The sequence below is a fragment of the Canis lupus genome, chromosome 5, assembly GCF_048164855.1.
Source record: "Canis lupus baileyi chromosome 5, mCanLup2.hap1, whole genome shotgun sequence".
Lineage (NCBI taxonomy): Eukaryota > Metazoa > Chordata > Mammalia > Carnivora > Canidae > Canis > Canis lupus.
The window spans coordinates 70,115,188-70,131,918 of record NC_132842.1 but is presented as its reverse complement, the minus strand read 5'-3'; the positions used below and the strand labels follow the sequence as shown (position 1 = coordinate 70,131,918).

General features: G+C 57.0%; 1 protein-coding gene across 6 annotated transcripts in view; it reads right to left on the bottom strand.

Moving 5' to 3' along the window:
* Nucleotides 1-14,345, bottom strand: part of COL16A1 (collagen type XVI alpha 1 chain) — a 49,039-nt gene extending 34,694 nt beyond the window's left edge. For 4 of the 6 annotated variants that reach the window (XM_072827378.1, XM_072827382.1, XM_072827383.1 and 1 more), the window contains exons 1-23: nt 14,143-14,345; nt 12,496-12,602; nt 10,500-10,574; nt 10,270-10,387; nt 9,293-9,416; nt 8,749-9,015; nt 8,062-8,142; nt 7,765-7,890; nt 6,959-7,012; nt 6,628-6,654; nt 6,029-6,064; nt 4,980-5,006; nt 3,570-3,632; nt 3,284-3,325; nt 2,951-2,995; nt 2,817-2,852; nt 2,399-2,461; nt 1,980-2,024; nt 1,801-1,896; nt 1,584-1,622; nt 921-965; nt 724-759; nt 100-210 (exon numbers count right to left, since the gene is read on the bottom strand). In XM_072827378.1, coding sequence (XP_072683479.1) covers nt 100-210; nt 724-759; nt 921-965; nt 1,584-1,622; nt 1,801-1,896; nt 1,980-2,024; nt 2,399-2,461; nt 2,817-2,852; nt 2,951-2,995; nt 3,284-3,325; nt 3,570-3,632; nt 4,980-5,006; nt 6,029-6,064; nt 6,628-6,654; nt 6,959-7,012; nt 7,765-7,890; nt 8,062-8,142; nt 8,749-9,015; nt 9,293-9,416; nt 10,270-10,387; nt 10,500-10,574; nt 12,496-12,568 — 1,629 coding nt within the window. In that variant the 5' untranslated portion in view covers nt 12,569-12,602; nt 14,143-14,345. The remainder of the gene's footprint in view (nt 1-99; nt 211-723; nt 760-920; nt 966-1,583; nt 1,623-1,800; nt 1,897-1,979; nt 2,025-2,398; nt 2,462-2,816; nt 2,853-2,950; nt 2,996-3,283; nt 3,326-3,569; nt 3,633-4,979; nt 5,007-6,028; nt 6,065-6,627; nt 6,655-6,958; nt 7,013-7,764; nt 7,891-8,061; nt 8,143-8,748; nt 9,016-9,292; nt 9,417-10,269; nt 10,388-10,499; nt 10,575-12,495; nt 12,603-14,142) is intronic. The other 2 variants (XM_072827379.1, XM_072827380.1) reach the window with 2 other exon arrangements.
* Between the last annotated feature and the right edge of the window lie 2,386 nt (nt 14,346-16,731).

Sequence of the window (16,731 nt, the reverse complement as noted above, 5' to 3'; positions counted from 1 at the left end):
AGAGCAGTACCCAGTCCCTGTGTCAAGTGCCCAACTCCTCTCAGGATCACACTCCCAGGACTTTTGTGGGGCCCCTCCATGGCCACCCTGGGCACTCACCTTGGCTGGTGCAGGATCACCTGGCTCCCCCTTGGGCCCTGGCTTTCCAGGGAGCCCCATGAAGTTCTGGAAGCCCTCAGGCAGTGTCGGGCACACTTCACAGGGGTCACCCTAGCAGAAGGGAGAGATCATGAGTGGACAAGTTGGGAGAGACAAGTGGACCCTGGGGAAGACAAGGAGCTCCAGCTAGACACTGGTGGGGGGCCCCACCCTCAACATTAAGGTGGACAGCAAGAACACTGGAGAGGCTCTCTGTTCAACTGACTCATTCATTCCACTTATGATTCCTGGACATCACAAAACTCATCCTCGCAACAAGCCATGGGAAGACATGGTGTCCCATTTACAGATGTGGACACTCAGGTGAAGAGGAGCTAAGTGGAATATTCATTAATCATGTGAGCGGCCGAGGCAGGACCCAAACCCAGCTGTCTAACTCCCAAGCCAGGCTCTTTATTCAGTAACCACACACATACACACACACACACACACGCACACACACACACACACATACACACACCCCATAAGAACCAACAAAGTCCAGCACCCCTGATGCTCAGTGTCACCTTCAGAGAGGGGCTCCCACTCCCACCCCATCCTGGTGCAACCCAGCCTGGATCTCACCTTCTCTCCCTTCAGCCCCGGCACCCCTGGCTTCCCCTGTCAGAAGAAGCAGTGGGTGTTAGTGCCAGCCAGAGGGACTGGTATGCCAAGAGAGGGCCCAAGGACCTAGCCCCCCCTCTCTCTGGAGGCCTTGGCAGAGCAGCCCTGGGCATGGTAGGCCACACACCCCCCTCCCCCTCCAGATTGGGCCTACTTACAGGTTTCCCGCCAGGACCTTCCTTTCCTGGCACCCCCGAGCTGCCCTGTGGTCAGAAGAAGTGTTAAGGGGGAGGCTCCTGGCCATGACCTTGGCCCATCCACCCCTTCCCCATCAGTCCCTTCTCTGAATCGGCAGTACAATCTCAGCCAAATCTCCCATCTCCTCATGGTCAGCTTGGTCAGCAAGCACTCCCTGCCTGCTGCCTGTCCTTCTCCACGTCTAACCCAAGTCCTTCTCCTTGCAAAGGAAGGAAGAATATGAGGCCTCTGTGTAGCCCTTCCCTCATGCAGCAGGTCCAGAGGAATCTGGGTGACCCCAGAGGAGCCAGAGCAGACAGACATGGTCAGACATTTCCAGGGCTTTCTGCTCATCAAGGCATATGACCTTAAAAGGGGCTTGGGCCCTCCGGTTATGGCCTTTCTGGTCATTACTAGACTTAGGCCTACCTGTCCCCGCGCCTAGAACCCAGGCCAGGGCTCCCAAGTCAGCAAGCAGTGGGAGGGGGACAATCCCCACTGAGGGGCCTGGCTGAACTAAGCCAGCCTTCTCAGCTGAATGCCTGGCTCCCTCCCTCCACGTATGCCTGCTGCCCTGGGTCCCCTTCTCTCTCCTTCCACCATGCAGGGGGTTCCCCAAGTGCCACGCTCCCACCTGTGCTTACCTTGTCTCCTTTAGGGCCTGGTGGGCCACCTGGGTCCCCCTGAGGGCAGGAACAGCATCAGGTAGAGGCTTCCCAGAGGCCCTACATCATAGCGAGATCCACCCAAGCCCCTTCCCCCAACCAGGAGCCCCAGAACCGAGTCTTATCTCCCCAGCCCTGGCCAGACCAGAGAAGAGTCTCTGAGGAAAGAACAGCAGGAGGGGCAAAGAGTACTCACCGGGGTCCCAGGAAGTCCTATCCCAGGGGGCCCAGGGTGGCCAGGGGGTCCAGGCTTTCCAGCCAGCCCCTCAGGCCCAACAAAACCGGGGTCTCCCTGGTACAGACAAGGTGGGTGTGAGAGAGCCATCGCCTCAGCCTCACCACCCACTCTCCATCCCACAGGTACCCACAACTCACCTTCTGCCCTTTGGGCCCCATGACGCAGATCTCCCCTGGCCGGCCCTGTGGGGTAGAAGGTGGAAGAAGAGCCTGAGGCCTGGCACCACCTGGGACAGCAGCCCCACTGAGATGGGTACGCACCCAGCTGCCCACCCTCAGAACCCCTCCCCAAAGCCAGACTCCAGCCCTGTGCCCCAAGGTCATCAGATGTCAACCTCAGGGCATCAGACGTCAAGGGTCAGGCTGGGAGTCAGGGGGCCTGAGTTCAGGTCCTGTTCTGTCCCCTCCTAGCTCTGCTTCCTGGGGCACAGCCTCCCCCTCCCTGGGTTTCCGTTCTCCTGTCTGAGCAAGGCTAGTAGGTTGGACTCTGATGGCTAACTCCAGCATTTCACTGAGGGCCATGGGGTGGTGGCGAGGAAGGGTCCCGAGCACCGTACATCGCGGCCTGGCTTTCCTGGAGAGCCCTTGATGCCTCCGTCTCCCTTCTCGCCTTTCTGGCCCTGGGGAAGGAAAAGGTAAAGTGATGGGGGCTGAGAGAATGGGCTGGAAGAACCAAACCAGCCCTATCGGGAGGAAGGACAACTGGCTTCTCGACCCCCAGTTTCTGTCTCCCCAGAGACTGAATGGCTGCAGTCACTACAGGAAGGTAGACAACAGAAAGAACTTCTGGGCCAGGGAGTCTGTGGGGGCACGTGGACAGGGCAGGGTGACAGGGAGGGACAGAGAGTATTGCCACTTCTGGCCTCCTGTGGGGATGGTACCCTCCGTCCTCTGGCAAGATTTTAGACATCTTCCTCAAGTCTGAGGGCCCACAGGCCTCCCTGGCACCCGCCCCTCCAAATCCAGGCCCATTACCTTCTGGCCTGCAGAGCCTGGAAGTCCTGAGGGTCCCTGAGTTGAGGAGGGGACACAAGACAAGGGGTGAGGGAAAGAGGGGGAGGCTGGGCCAAGACCCCGCTGCCCGGCCCTGTCCTCAGTCCCACACTCACCAAGGCTCCTGACTCCCCCTTCTCTCCCTTGGGGCCTTCTGCACACTGAGAAGGGAGATAAGGGGTGGGAGATAAAAAGGTCACCTGGTGGACAGCAAGGATACACATGCCCCTTCTCTGGGGGCTGACCCCATATTGGCCTTGCCTCCAGGTCTTTATTAAGATTTTATCTATTTATTCATGAGAGACACAGAGAGAGGCAAAGACACAGACAGAGGGAGAAGCAGGCTCCCTGTGGAGAGCTCGATGCGAGACTCGATCCCAGAACCCCAGGATCACAACCTCAGACGCTCAAGCCTCTGAGCCACCCAGGCGTCCACCTCCAGGTCTTACCTGAAGTGGGGCCTCCGGGGAGACTCGGACGCAGTCACTGCCCTAGAGGTAGGGAACCAGGGATCTGGGTGAGACCCTGTTTTGAGAAGGATAGGCTCAAGAGTCCCACAGTCCCCTAAAAAATAGAGGCCTCTGTAAACTGACTCCTAGAAAGACCCCACCCATCAGCCCCCATGTAGGCCAGGCTGCAGGATTTGGGCTGAGCTGATGGGATGGTTCACATGGCAGCCCACCCCCAGGGTACAGCTGGGGAGGGCCCTGCAGTGGGCATGGCTGGGGCACTTACCCGGGCTCCCTTCTCTCCTTTGGGGCCTGATGGGCCAGGCAGGCCTCGCTCACCTTTCCCTCCCTGTGAATGAGATCAAAACAGGGGCTGGGACCCGAGGGAGCACATGGGAGACCTGCCGAAGCTCTTCCCAGCCCGTCTTCACCCATCCACCACGCTCGGGTGTGTAAATGAGCACAGCCTGCCCCAACCCCCAAGCATGCACACAGCATATGGATTCCATATGCATTCATCCATATGGCCCTCCCACCCCAAGAGGCTATATTTGGCAGATCTATAGTCTCACAAAGAGGGTACTTTCCCCACACCCCTACCCAAGCACGCGAGCTCGCACGCAGCTCGCCTGGGGCACATGGACACATATGCATGGATACACACATGTGGGATGACAGATCCATGATGGGGAGTGTCAGGCTGCCAGAGTTCAAATCCTGCCCCTACCGCTTACTAGCATGTGACTCAGGGCAGGTCATGTCACCTCTCTGAGACTCAGTCTCTTCAGCAATAAAAAGGGACTCATGGGGATCCGTGGGTGGCGCAGCAGTTTAGCGCCTGCCTTTGGCCCAGGGCACGATCCTGGAGACCCAGGATCGAATCCCACGTCGGGCTCCCGGTGCATGGAGCCTGCTTCTCCCTCTGCCTGTGTCTCTGCCTCTCTCTCTCTCTGTGTGTGTGACTATCATAAATAAATAAAAATTTAAAAAAAAAGAAAAGGGACTCATGTTAGCCCCTCCTCAGGGGGCTGTGTCAAGGAAGAAAGGTGACAGTGCACTCAAGGTGCTCAGCACGGAGCCTGGCACTCACGCAACACTCACACAAAGGCAGCCCCAGGGGCTGTGCGATGTACCCTTGGGCACCCACAAGCACACAGCTCCACATTCACATGCGTGCCGCCTACCCCGTCGCTCATGCCCTCTGTGGTCCTGTCAGGCCCACGGGCACAAGGGCTCACTCCCCCTGCCACAGGGGGCCACACACACATGTGAACGTGTGTCCCAGAAGGCACACAGCCAGACCCCCACACTATCACCCCAATACCCCCAGGCCCACACGGGGCACTGCTGAGTCTCAGTTTTTTATGAAGTAAAATGCTAGTGGCCTCCCCGCAGGATGCCCGAGGAGGGGGGAAGGTAAGAGATGTGCAATGCAAGGCCCAAAGCCTGATGCACAGTAGGACTCAGAAAAGGGGCACCTTTAACATCCTTATACACACACAGCTCCCTACTCTCCCCAACACACACACACACACACACACACACACACACACACACACAGACACCTAATCACCCCCCACACATACAGGTTCGGGTAGCCCTGATAGAAACACACAGCCATGGGGTAACACACTGTGGGGACAGGCCGGGACTTCCAAAGCGGGCAAGAATGTCCTGTTCTCCATCTTGGACTCACCTTGGGTCCAGAGGGACCGACTGTCACCTGGGGGGCAAAGAAAACATTGTACCTCAGGGATGGAGGAAAAACCAGGGATGCAGAGAAGGCAAGCAATTAAACAGGGTCACACAGCATTGTGGCAGGACCAACACCCCAAATCCAAGACCACCAGCAGATCAACAGCTCTACCCCCAAGGCCACCCAGCATGCTGACTTTATATCCTAAGGCTGTCAGACTTGCAGAGGGGTCTAACCTACCTTCTTTAAACTGCCTGGCTTTAGCTAGTCCCACCCCCTACTTGTTAGGATTACAGGGCTGTTCGGTTGCCATGGTAACTCCTGCATATCCGGGGACCATCAGCCTTACCAGATTTGGTGGGGGGCTAGATGGAAAGAAGGCCAGGCAGCAGAGGAGTACTTCCTGTGTCCCCCAAGGTCAGGGGGCTTGAAGCAGAGGGTAACCAGGGCTGTGCCCTTTATAGACTAACGTGGCATGTCAATTCAGAATGTCAGGCTATGGGAAAGTGGTGACCTATGCCGCCCACGGAAGAGGTACAGTTGGGTACTAGCTTTGCTCACACCGAGCCCCTCTCCTTTGTCCTTCTGTACCCCAGAAGGAGGCTGGACCAGAGCCAGCTAGAGAGGGATATGAGGGGAGGTCCTGAGCCAACATGGGGTTGGGGGCCAGTGCCGAGCTGTGCCACCCTGAGTCAGCCTTCCCCTTCTCAAGGCCTCCAAGCTGATGTGGGAAGCCTTCAAGCAGGGCAGCCCTGAGTCCTGGTGGGAAGTGGAAAGCCGGGATCAGCAACCAAGGTCCTAGCCCTACCAGTCACTATCCTGTCCCCATTTCACCCCGGATCCCAATACATTGTCTGGATCACAAGGCGTGAGGCTTCCTTCCATGAAGCCCTTGGTGGGGATGGGGTGGGAGTCAAGTCCAGCTCTGGGGGATGTGCAGGGAGGGAGTGTGATAAGAGCACAGAGGTCCACTTGTTTTTAACCAGAAAGCCAACTAGCCCACTCCCAGCCCCCACCCACCCCACCCTGCACACTCTCTATTCACTCACATTGCTTTCCCGGGCACCATGGACACAGGGTGGACACTACAAGGGAAGAATGGGCCAAGAGGTCAGTTCTGAGAGCCCGGAGCCGGCCTTCCAAACCCCATTTCCCTGCATACACACAGCAAGCACACAGAACATCATGTGTGTCCTGGGTGAAGTCCAAGGGAGCAAGAAGATAGGAATCCTACCAAACAAGCCTCATCCCTCAACTTCCAGCATCCCGGAGCCAAGCCATTTCTCACATGAGGAACTGAAGCCCGGAGAGAAACAGCAGTGGGATCTGGGTCACGCAGCATGTGGGGGCAGAGTGAGGCCTAGAATCTGGGGTCCCACAGCCAAGGCTTGGACTCTTCCCATGATGCCCGTGGCCATTTGCTGCCAACTCGGCAGGAATGTCCAGGAGGAGCCCCTCCTCCTCTACCCACCCAAGGAGAGGCAGCAGGCAGACAGGGCCCAGCACTGAGCCCCGAAGGAATGCTAGGAGCTGAGTAGTCATCCCAAACCCCCATGCCCAGGCTCAAGCGCCCCAAAGTCTGTCAAAAGGGTTCATGCTGGCACCTCCTCAACCAAGCTCTTTTTGCCAGTCTAGATGGGAGGCTTACCTCATTGGCTGCTGGCTCCTGATGGGCCTGGGAAGAGGGAGGGCATGGTAATGGGCAGGAAGCAGAGGGTATGAAACGCTGCTTCCAATACTCCTACCCAAGAACCATCAGGAGCGGGTGCCCTACATTGTGCCAGGTACTGTCTGTCTCGCCCCCATTCATCCTTCCTTCTCCGAGCTGGCGCCTATACAGCCTAAGCTCTGTCCAGGAGTGGGGGCAGGTGGGAAGAGTGTGGGCGTACAGTGGCTTATTCAAGGGGTTTACAGAGGGTACAGAGAGCAGACCAGGTCACCGTGAACTCCTCTCCCCACCTCCCCCCTCCTAGCTCTACCTTTGTTCCTCTTTCTTCTTTCTGGCTGATACTTCCTGTCAGCTGGGCATCCACCTGGGTAGACAGAGTGAAAAGGAATTTTTCAAGAGGGAGCAGCACAGGAGCCCACGCCAGATAAAGGCACCCAGGTAGGGGCAGGGACCCAGGTACCCCCTCAGCTGGCACCTCCCAAGGCATCAAGAGCCTGCCCAGGCCCCTGGCACTCCCACAGGTCCCCCTCCTTCTCCCCTTCACCCATGTGATGTCGGAGAAAACAAGACCATGAATCAATGGGATCCTGTGTTCCTGCAGCCAAAGGCTGGGCATGATGCCCAGCGGACAGGGAGACTGCCCAGCCTGGGGGTGGGGCAAAGGGAGGAACTGGGTTTCCCTGCCACCCTAAAGAACCTGAGAGTAGGTAGGGCAGCTGGCCATGGTGCTGGGCGTCGAATCAGCCTGGCATTGGCTGGGGCTGGGCTCAGGAGGGCAAGCAATCCCTGAGGGAAGTAGTGTGTCCTGGCCTCTGATCTCACATAGCTCTGTCCCGGAGCAACTGCCTTTGGGTGCAAGCCTGGTCTTGACCTCGCCAGAAGGGTCTGGGGTGACGTCAGTGAGGGGCTGGGTAGTGCCAGAGCTAGATGGGCACCTCCCTCAGTGCCAACAGGCAGGTAGGCACAGGTTTACCCGGTGGGCTCTCTGCCTCCTGGAATCCTATAGGGGTGGGGCTTCCGGTGCCCTCCCTACCCCAGGCACAACTGACCCTGGTGGTCCACCTCGGTGCCACTTCTACTCACCTATGCTCATGTCTACCTGCCCTGCCCACCCACCTTGCTGTTTTGAGGCTCCTCCAAGCAAAAGCAGCGGGTGTAGACCTTGCCTTCAGTTTGTGGATTGATCTCGATGAGCTCATTGCTCTGGGTGTCCCGGCGGGCCTTGGACGTTTCTGGGGGACACTGTCCAGAGTGACAGAAGGGTTGGGGTCAGTTCAGAAGTCACGCCCTCCCCACCCCTCACCCACCATCCTGCGATCTCATTGCATCCCTATCCAGGTCCCCATCTCCAGCTCACCAGGCCCATGGAAAGTGCCCCGACCTTCCCAGCGGGGCCGAAGCTGGGTCACTCACCCCTCCTGGCAAAATCTCACAGCATCCTTCCTCCAGCACAAGCTCTGGGTCACAGTAGATGTGTGCCTGCTGAAGGTCAAACTGCAGGAGACATGCAAGTCAGTTTCCCGCTTCATTTTGTCAAATAGCTCAGTGCCCTTGGCTGCCCATGAGGCCCAGAGAAGGCCCCACCCCAGAATGCGCCCTCAGCGTTTCTGGTTTCACCGGGGGAGACCTTCAGGAACAGAACTGTCACCAAAAGCAAAACAGAACTGCACACACAAGAAAGACAGGGAGGAGGGAGACAAGGTCACTTTGGTCCAGAGGAACAGGGGCGGGGAGGTTCCATTTCAGCAGGGCCTTGAAGGCTGAGCAAATACCCTGCAGGTGGGTATGCATCCCGGGTGGAGGTGACAGCATAGGCAAAGGCACATGGGTGTGAAAGGAGCAGGCAAGATGTATGACTAGGAAGGAACTGACCAGAAGAAGCTAACGTGTAAATGAAGGAAAAGATACCATAGACATGTTAGGGATCAGGTCGTGAAGGGCCTTGAATGCCAAGTTAATATATTTAGGCTGCACCCGGAGGGCAGTGGGCAACCACAACAGGATTCTGAGCAAGGGAAGGACCTGGTCAGACAGAGATTCCCGGGAGCTCACCCAGGCTCCCAGGTGGGAACAGAGGCCAATGCCCGACCTGGCACTCACCGAGACGGGTTTCCCCTGCTCTGCATCCAGGCCCAGAAAGACGTGGCCCCCTGGCCGCATGGGTCGCCGGGGCCCCAGAGGCCGGGAGGAGGCTGAGGTGCAGTCCACGTGCACAGAGGCCACACGTTCAGCCACGCTCAGCACCAGCTTGTGCCAGCGCAGGTCAAAGAGCTGGGGCACTGGGAAGATGCAGGACACAAAGTCGCCGTCTTGGCCCCGGGCCCGGAGCTCCAGGCTCCGCTCTTGGCTGTTGACTTCCAGGGAAATCTGTGTGCAATTGAGAAAGGACCAGGACAGAGGATCAGAGCCCCATGGGCTCAGTAGAGCAAAGCTCAGGGCTCTCAAGGTCATTTCCTAGGAGGGGGCACTGAAGCCCAGAAAGAGGAGAAAGCTGGTAGGGCAGGAGCCGCTGGGGTAAGGGTAACCTTGAGGGTGGGCACTGGGGATGGGACACAGAGCCCCTGAATTCACAAGCTGGGACAGAGGTTGGACTGGACTGGGACTGCTCGATGCCCCAAGAGCCAGGGGGGGTAGTCTGGCTCACCTGTGGGTACCCATCTCCATCGGTCACTTGAAATAAATACCACGTGTGCTGGTGGGTGTGTTTCTTCAGCAATAGCGTCAGCACCAGGGCAAACTCACTGGGGAGGCCCCGAGGGAAGACTCGCCTGGGGGTAGAGCCGGGAGGGGTACCCTGAGGCTCAGGTGAGAGGCCACCTGCTGCCTTCCCTGGGCCCTCAGGACTGCTGAACCTACATGAGACACGCACAAGCCCACACCTCCAAACCGACACATGCATATGCGTGTTTGTTTAGTCTACTGACATTTATCAAGTGTCTACTATGTAGGTGGAACTGGCTACTGGGGATAACAGTGGTGAAAGCACAGAGAAAGTTCCTGCCCTCATGGAGCCTTCAAGTCTTGGGGGGGGGGAGCAGAAATAGGACCCTAAACAAAGAATCCCTGGGATGACTATGTCACTAAATCATGACAATTGTGGTTAAGTTCTTCTAAGAAATCCAGGATGCCCTGGAATCCAGGATAACCAGGACTGGGGTAGAAGAAGATGCTGGAAAAAGATAAAAAGCATTCAGCATGACTAGAGCAGCAAGAAAGAAAGAAGAACGTTTTAGAAGTTGAGGCTAGAGAGGAAAGCAGGAGCCAGACTCCCCGGGGACTTGTGGGAGTATGAACTTTACATGTGGACACATGTGGGTGCGCACACACACACACACACACACACACTCATACACACATACAGACTCTTGCCAGGTTCCCATCCCCATCCCTGGGTCTTCATGGTGCCCAGAGGATACAGACCTGTCCCCCAGGGGCTAGCCAGAGGTAGGGGAGGGACAGAGGGTGGGTCAGCCACACATTTCTTCTGTGCCTACCCTACAAGCCCCAGAAGTGGAAACCAGGTTGACTCCTGGCAACGAGTGGGAGAAGATGACCCACAGAGCCCCACACCCAGAGTTGCTGGGGAGTATTAATGCCCAGTGGTCACACTGGGGCCTTTACCGCATGGGCTGGGTGAGCGGGGCTGCCCCCAGTCGCAGGATGAGGGGCCCCTTGGGGTTGCGGATCTTCTTGATGGCAGATGTTTTCATGAGGTTGAGTCGGCGGATGAGATTAAAGCCTTTGGGGGAGACACCAGGTGAAGAGCTCAGCTGGGCAGGTGAGGAGGGGGTAACAGCCGCTCCAGCAAGATGGTGGGGGGGGGGGAACAGCAGAATGAGATGGGCACTCACCAGTTACGTTGGTCGATAAATGGCTTCTATGTTCCAACTTGAGTCCTTCCTCTTGTGAAAGTGGGCACTGCTCACCTGGAAAGGATTGGCAATGGGCCATTCAGTGGACCCTGGCTAAAGAATCCATTGGGGAACCTGGAGAGAAGCAAATTTTTGTTCCCCATTCTGGATCTTTAACCAGGCCTGCCCTGGGGGCTGCTTTTACTCTTGCCTTCTGACTCTAGCTACCCTGGGAGCCAGGAGGACTCCAGTATACAGATGGGAAGACTGAGGCCCAGAGATTGAGGCTGGGCCCAAGGCCACTAAATGAGTTCACAGCAGAGCAAGGCCAGAACTCCTGAAACTCATATCCACCAAAATGCCAAGTCAGGGGGCAGGTCAGCAAAAGAAAGAGCAAAAGAAACCCTGGGCAGTCCTAGAACTCAGATGTGGTAAAGAGCCAAATGTCTACATGTGCTCCCTCCTTCATATACACCCAAGTGGGGAGCAGAGGATCACTTCAGGGGTAAAGAAAGTCACATTATGCATGCTTGTGTTATGTACAAGCACATGTGTCTGCACATGTGTGAGTTGTGGATGCCTGTGCCCCAAGGGATGCCGTGTGGAGCTGGTACATGTGTTCTCAGCAGTGGGTGGGGTTTACTTCCTACATCTACAGCAGAACAACATACCAGACACAAGTCTAAGCCAACAGAATGATTTTTCACCTGGATAACTACCTTATGAAACAGTAAAAAGAGACTGAGGGCCCAAAGGGACCACAAACTCAAGGGAACCACCAGGATCTTGGGGCTTCCGACATGGTATATTAAGTGGGTAAAGGCTCCTAGAGAAGAATAGCTTAATTATGGTCTCCAAAACCCTGAAGGGACAGGTAGGTAGCCATGGGCCTGTCTCCTCTTAGGGTTGACTGAGCAAAAGGTTAGGAAGGGTTCTGCAATAGGAGATAAAGGCCAGACTCAAAAAAGCCTCCCCATCACTGCAGACGGGAGAGCTGGGACAGGACAATGATATTGCTCCTCGAAGCTGAGCATTGGACTCCCTGGCTGCCTGACTGGAAGAAGGAACCTTGGATCCCTCGGCCCAGTGACCCCACTGAAGTCTCCCTCCCCCAGGTCTGGCCAAAAAGACTATCACTGTCTTCAGCATCGGCAGCAGCAGTGGGTGACTCACCCCTTGGCAGTGGGCCCAGATTCCTTACAGATGTTGAAATTCTCTGCCCCAACCCCCAGGGGACCCGGTGAGGGAGAGAGAGCAAGGCACACGTGCACGCACGCATAAGCACATATGTACGCACACACAACCTGCAAGCAGTCACGTGCACCCTGGGTTCACACCCCTCTCACATCTGCACCTCGGTTTTTCTGCCTCACTCAGCTAGATTTGGGTTCTAGGAGTTCTATTTCTGCTCGGCTGGGCAGCTAAGCTATGAAGCCCAGAGGGCACCCAGCAGGGCAGGGCAAGTTGCCCGGTCAACTTCCTCTGGCTTCAGGCCCTGGAAAGCTGCACCCTCTGCTCCATCCAGCGTCTGGGTCTCGAGGCGGGCCCTTTACTCAGGATCCAGGGCCAGCCGTGGAGGAGGAGGAGCACGTGGGTTGGAGGATGGATTCTCTACCATGAAAAGGATCAGAAAGGCCTGGGCCTCCTTCAACTGTTTGCACAGGATGGCTTTACATGCCGGGGAGGAGGGCTATTCTCTCACACACACAGACACAGGAATGAGTACAGATGCACAGAGCAACTCTGCGATGCAGAAAGGCTCACAGATGTACAAACACGCAGACAGAAGCACACAGACGCTCAGCTCACCCCACACACGTACACATGGACCATGCCTCAGCCCACCCTGAGCCCACCCTGGGATGGGCTCCCTGGATGGATTCTCCATCCCTGCCCACATGACCTAGGCACATGGTCACACATGTACATTGGACCCCAGCATCTCAGAGAGCCAGTCACAGACCAGTGGCACCCCAATCTTCATGCGGCACCTCACCTGTATCTGCCGCCTGGCTGCACGCAGCCCAGAGACTGAGCAGCCACAAGCCGGGAAGCCAAGATACCCACATCCTGGTCCAGAGAGGTCGGCCACAGCCACAGCACCTGAAAACCGCAGAGACCGTGAAGGTGGATTCCTGAGCTCACATGGCATGATACATAGGCAAGTAGCAGCCGGTCCATGGGGCCTAGGCCCAAGGTGGGGTGGCAGGACGTCTGGCCAGCATCGGTTCCTCTCAGAGGCCCAACCACAGGCCTTGGGCTACGATTCGGCCAGGGTAATATTCAAAATATTTAACCACCAGTATGGCACAGACAGCGACCAGCCAGAGGAGAATGCTGGTTAGAGCACTGAAACTGGGTCGAGGCAGCATCTAATGGCGCCAGGGGATAAATGCTGGATTACTGAGAGATCTAGAGGGTCCTAGAAGGCCAGGTGAATTGGGGTAGTGAGGGGCTTGAGACAGAGACTATTTACCAAGACGCTTAGAAGTATTTCAATATTTTATCAACCTGTGCACTATATTGCTCTACGCTAGCCTGGTACCTGGCTAGCTGCACCCAGTTCATCCAGTCCTGCCAGGCACCCACAAAGGTCAGGGTCTGAATCTCCTGTCAGGTATCATGGAGTTTTGTGGGGGCCAAGGAAGCATCCCCCGTGGGTACAGTGGGTAAGAGAGCAGGTTACCGAGCTCAGGACCTTGTTGCCAACCTCCCTCGCTGATGGATGCTCGTCTTTTAGTTTTATTAAACCGTGATGGATGGGCCCAGATAAATCAATGCAGGCTCAGCAAGCCGCCAGCAGACCCATACATCATCCGGCCTCCCCTGAGACGGGCAGCTCGCACGTGCACACACAGTCATTCATGTGTCAGCATGACACATGCAGATATACACACACGTACACACGCAGACACATTTGTGCTACTGGGTGTGTACAGACCTACCTGCACACAGGCATGCTTACAGAGACCCATGTCACCCGTATACCTGGACATTCCAGCTTGCCGGTACACACGTGCACAGAGCCAGCCTGTGACTCCCCTTCCAGTAGGCCTGCCTGTCGGGAAGTTCTTGTGCAAGTCTGACCTCATTCCCCCCAGCTGTTATGGAATTCTACTTCTCTTCCCTCAGTCCTGAATAGGGAGTGAGCACCCGAAGGACCCCTCACTTCAATATATTTGGAGGTAGGACCCTGTTCCCCTCGTTCCTGGGGCAGAACTGTTCCTCCACCCCATTCATCCCCCTTCCTAGTGGTGTGCACTCAAAACCCTATCCTGGCCTCCCCGTCCTGCCAGTCAGTGGAAGAGTTGCCAGCTGTGGGAGGCATGTGAACGCATGTGGAGGCGGGAACATCGCTGTGCTTGTGTCCCCTTCCCGCTCCTCATCTCTAGCCCCTGGCCTCAGCCAGAGCAGGGGCTGCAGGGATAGGAGAGAAGCTTCCAAGGATGTGATCCCATCCCAGTAGAAAGGCACAGATCTGGAGGCAGGGAAAGCAGAACTGAGATGGAGTTTAGAGCTCCCCTAAAGAGAAGGCAACTGAGGTCCAGAGACGGGATGCCACTGGGCCCAAGTCACACAGCAAGTTGGAGGCAGAAGAGGCGCTTCAGCCCGGCCGCAGGCAGCCCACTCCACCCCCACTTACCGTGGCCGGGGATCCCCACCTCACTGAGTAATCCAGGCAGCCCAGGTCAGCCGACCAGGGGATCCTCAAGGCCGCTGGGAGGTCGCGGACCACTCGTGGCCGGCGCGGGGCCCCAGTGCCAGGGCGCCAGCTCCGGGGGGCTGAATGCGGCCCCGCGAGCGCGCGCGCCTGTCTGCCGGGACGCCGGCCACCGCGGGTGGGGGAAGAGGGGCGGTTCCAGGGGGCTGGGGACGTGCCAGGGCCGCTAATGGAACACAGCTGGACCCGCCCGCCCGCCGAGCAGGAGGCGGGACGCAGGGCCGGGAGGGGGCTCCGGCGGTGGCAGAGGCGGCGGCGGGACGCGCGCCCCGCTCCCGGCCTGGCCCCGCGCCCGCCCCGCCCCGCCCGCCTCCCGCCAGGTGAGCGAGCGGGGCGGGCCCCTGCGTGCCCGGAGCTGCCCTGCGAGGGGGCTCCGCGGCCGGCGCGGCCTCGGGGGCGGGGGGCGGGGGCGGGGGCGGGCAGCCCTTCAAGGGCCGGCCGGAGAGTGAAGGGCCTCCCGGGCCACCCCCTTCCCCTCTCCTGGCGGGGCCTCCAGAAGGCCCTGGGCGGGGGGAGCGGCGGGCAGAGGGGGTGTTGGAGACCCTCCTCCCCAGTTCCGTGGCAGCGGTGACGTGGCTGCTGCCCAGGCCTCCTCGGGCAGCTTTTTCCAGTTTCTCAGCCTCACGTTCCCAGTTAGTCTGTTCCTCTCGGTCTGAATTGGCAGGGGGGTGCTCCTGGGCTATGGGGCGTTGGGGGGGTCTGCATTAACCCGTTCTGCTCTAACCTCATGCCCGGAGAAGTGGAGCCCTGCAGGCTCCCTTAGTCTTCCTGATTCCATGAGGTTAGAAGGGCTCCAGTCCCTGTCCTCTGCGCTCTAGCTTTGTGGCTTGGAACTTACTATTTAACTCGGACTCCCTTTTTCATCTGTATGATGGGATAATGATCTCTATACCCCACAGGGTTGTTGCAAGCAGGAAACGAGTGGAAAGCTGTCAAAGGGCTTGTACAGGGTCTGGCACGAAAGAGGAGCTCGTATGGGGCGCCTGGCTGGCGCAGTCGGTGGAGCATGGGACTCTTGATCTTGGGACTGCCAGTTTGAGTCTCGAGTCGGGGGTTGAGTTTACTTAAAAGAAGTAAACATGCAAAAATAGCTGTAAACCGTGCCCCCCCCCCAAAAAAAGGAGAGCTGTAAGAAACTAGGATTGTCAAGTAATAAAAATGATATTAAAAAAGGAGCTCAAAAATAAATAAAATAAAATAAAATAAAATAAATAAAATAAAATAAAATAAAATAAAATAAAATAAAATAAAATAAAATAAAAAAGGAGCTCAATAAATATTCACTGTTATTATCATTATTACCATGAACGCTGGCAGGAGGTAGGAGTGTGGAGGGTGCTGAGGTTCAAGCATATGCACTAGGGATGGGACTTCTGAGCAGAAAGGAGCAGGTACAGTGTCTAGTTCTATCCAGATGCAGGGATGATCCCAGTGACCCTCTCAAGGTTACCTCACCCAAGGCAGCAAACAAATTTGTGGGCACCAAGGCTGAAGAACTACCTACCAAGAATTGGGTTCAAGAGGCCCATGAATGGTAGGAATGGATATGGGGAGCAGGGAGCAACTGGGATGCCCTGATGAGGGGAGACTTCCCATAGAAGCTATAGGGTTGAACCACAGCCCTGTGGCCCCATCTAACCCGAGAGAGGGGGGGAGCAGGCTTGGGATTTCCCGCCTTAAGAGCCAGAGGCGCTGAGTCAGCGGAAACCCCAACCAAGGCCACAGAAGAGCCCCACTGTCGTCCAGGCGGGGCCAGGGAGCCTTCCCAGATGTGGCTAGGACAGCGGTGGGGCCTGGGAAATGCTGAGCTCAGCAGGCGGGAAGCGGAGGGGTGGGGCTTTCTGGGCACCCCGGCCTGAGAAGTGGGAGGGCACAGGCTCTCCCTGCCCCCAGGGTGCTGTTCCAGAGGTGGGCTTTTGGGAACTCATAGGCAACACATATAGGCCAGGGTCTGTGCCAAGGACTCCACATGGGCTGACTCCTTTTCTCCTCACATCCACCCCAGGAGGGAGAATTCTATTCTTATCCCCATTTTACAGATGGGGAAACCTGGAGCGTAGGAACTATGCAACTGCCCAAGATCATGTGGCTACGACAGGTGGAACAGGGAGCCACGTCCAGCTAGCCTGCACTCACAGCACAAGTTCTTAAGGACTGTGCCATCCTGGGCAGCTCCTACCCTTTCTCCGCTCGTACATGACTCTCCCAGGCAGGAGGGGACGGCGGGACCCAGAGAAGCCAGAGCCAGAGGGAGCGGACAAGGGGGAACACAGATACCTCCACATAGCCCCGCAAGCGTACTCACCAGAACCTGGCCTAGACACACTGTAGACATGGTCTAGAAAGGTGCCCATGCGCCATCCTCCCTCGGACGTGCATGTGCACATATCCAGGAACATGCAGAGATGCTCTTCACAACAGGTGTGTAGACTTCATGTGCCTATGTAGGCACCTACATTTATATACAGACGCATGCACACACATGATAATCCCCCACATAAACACGCATGG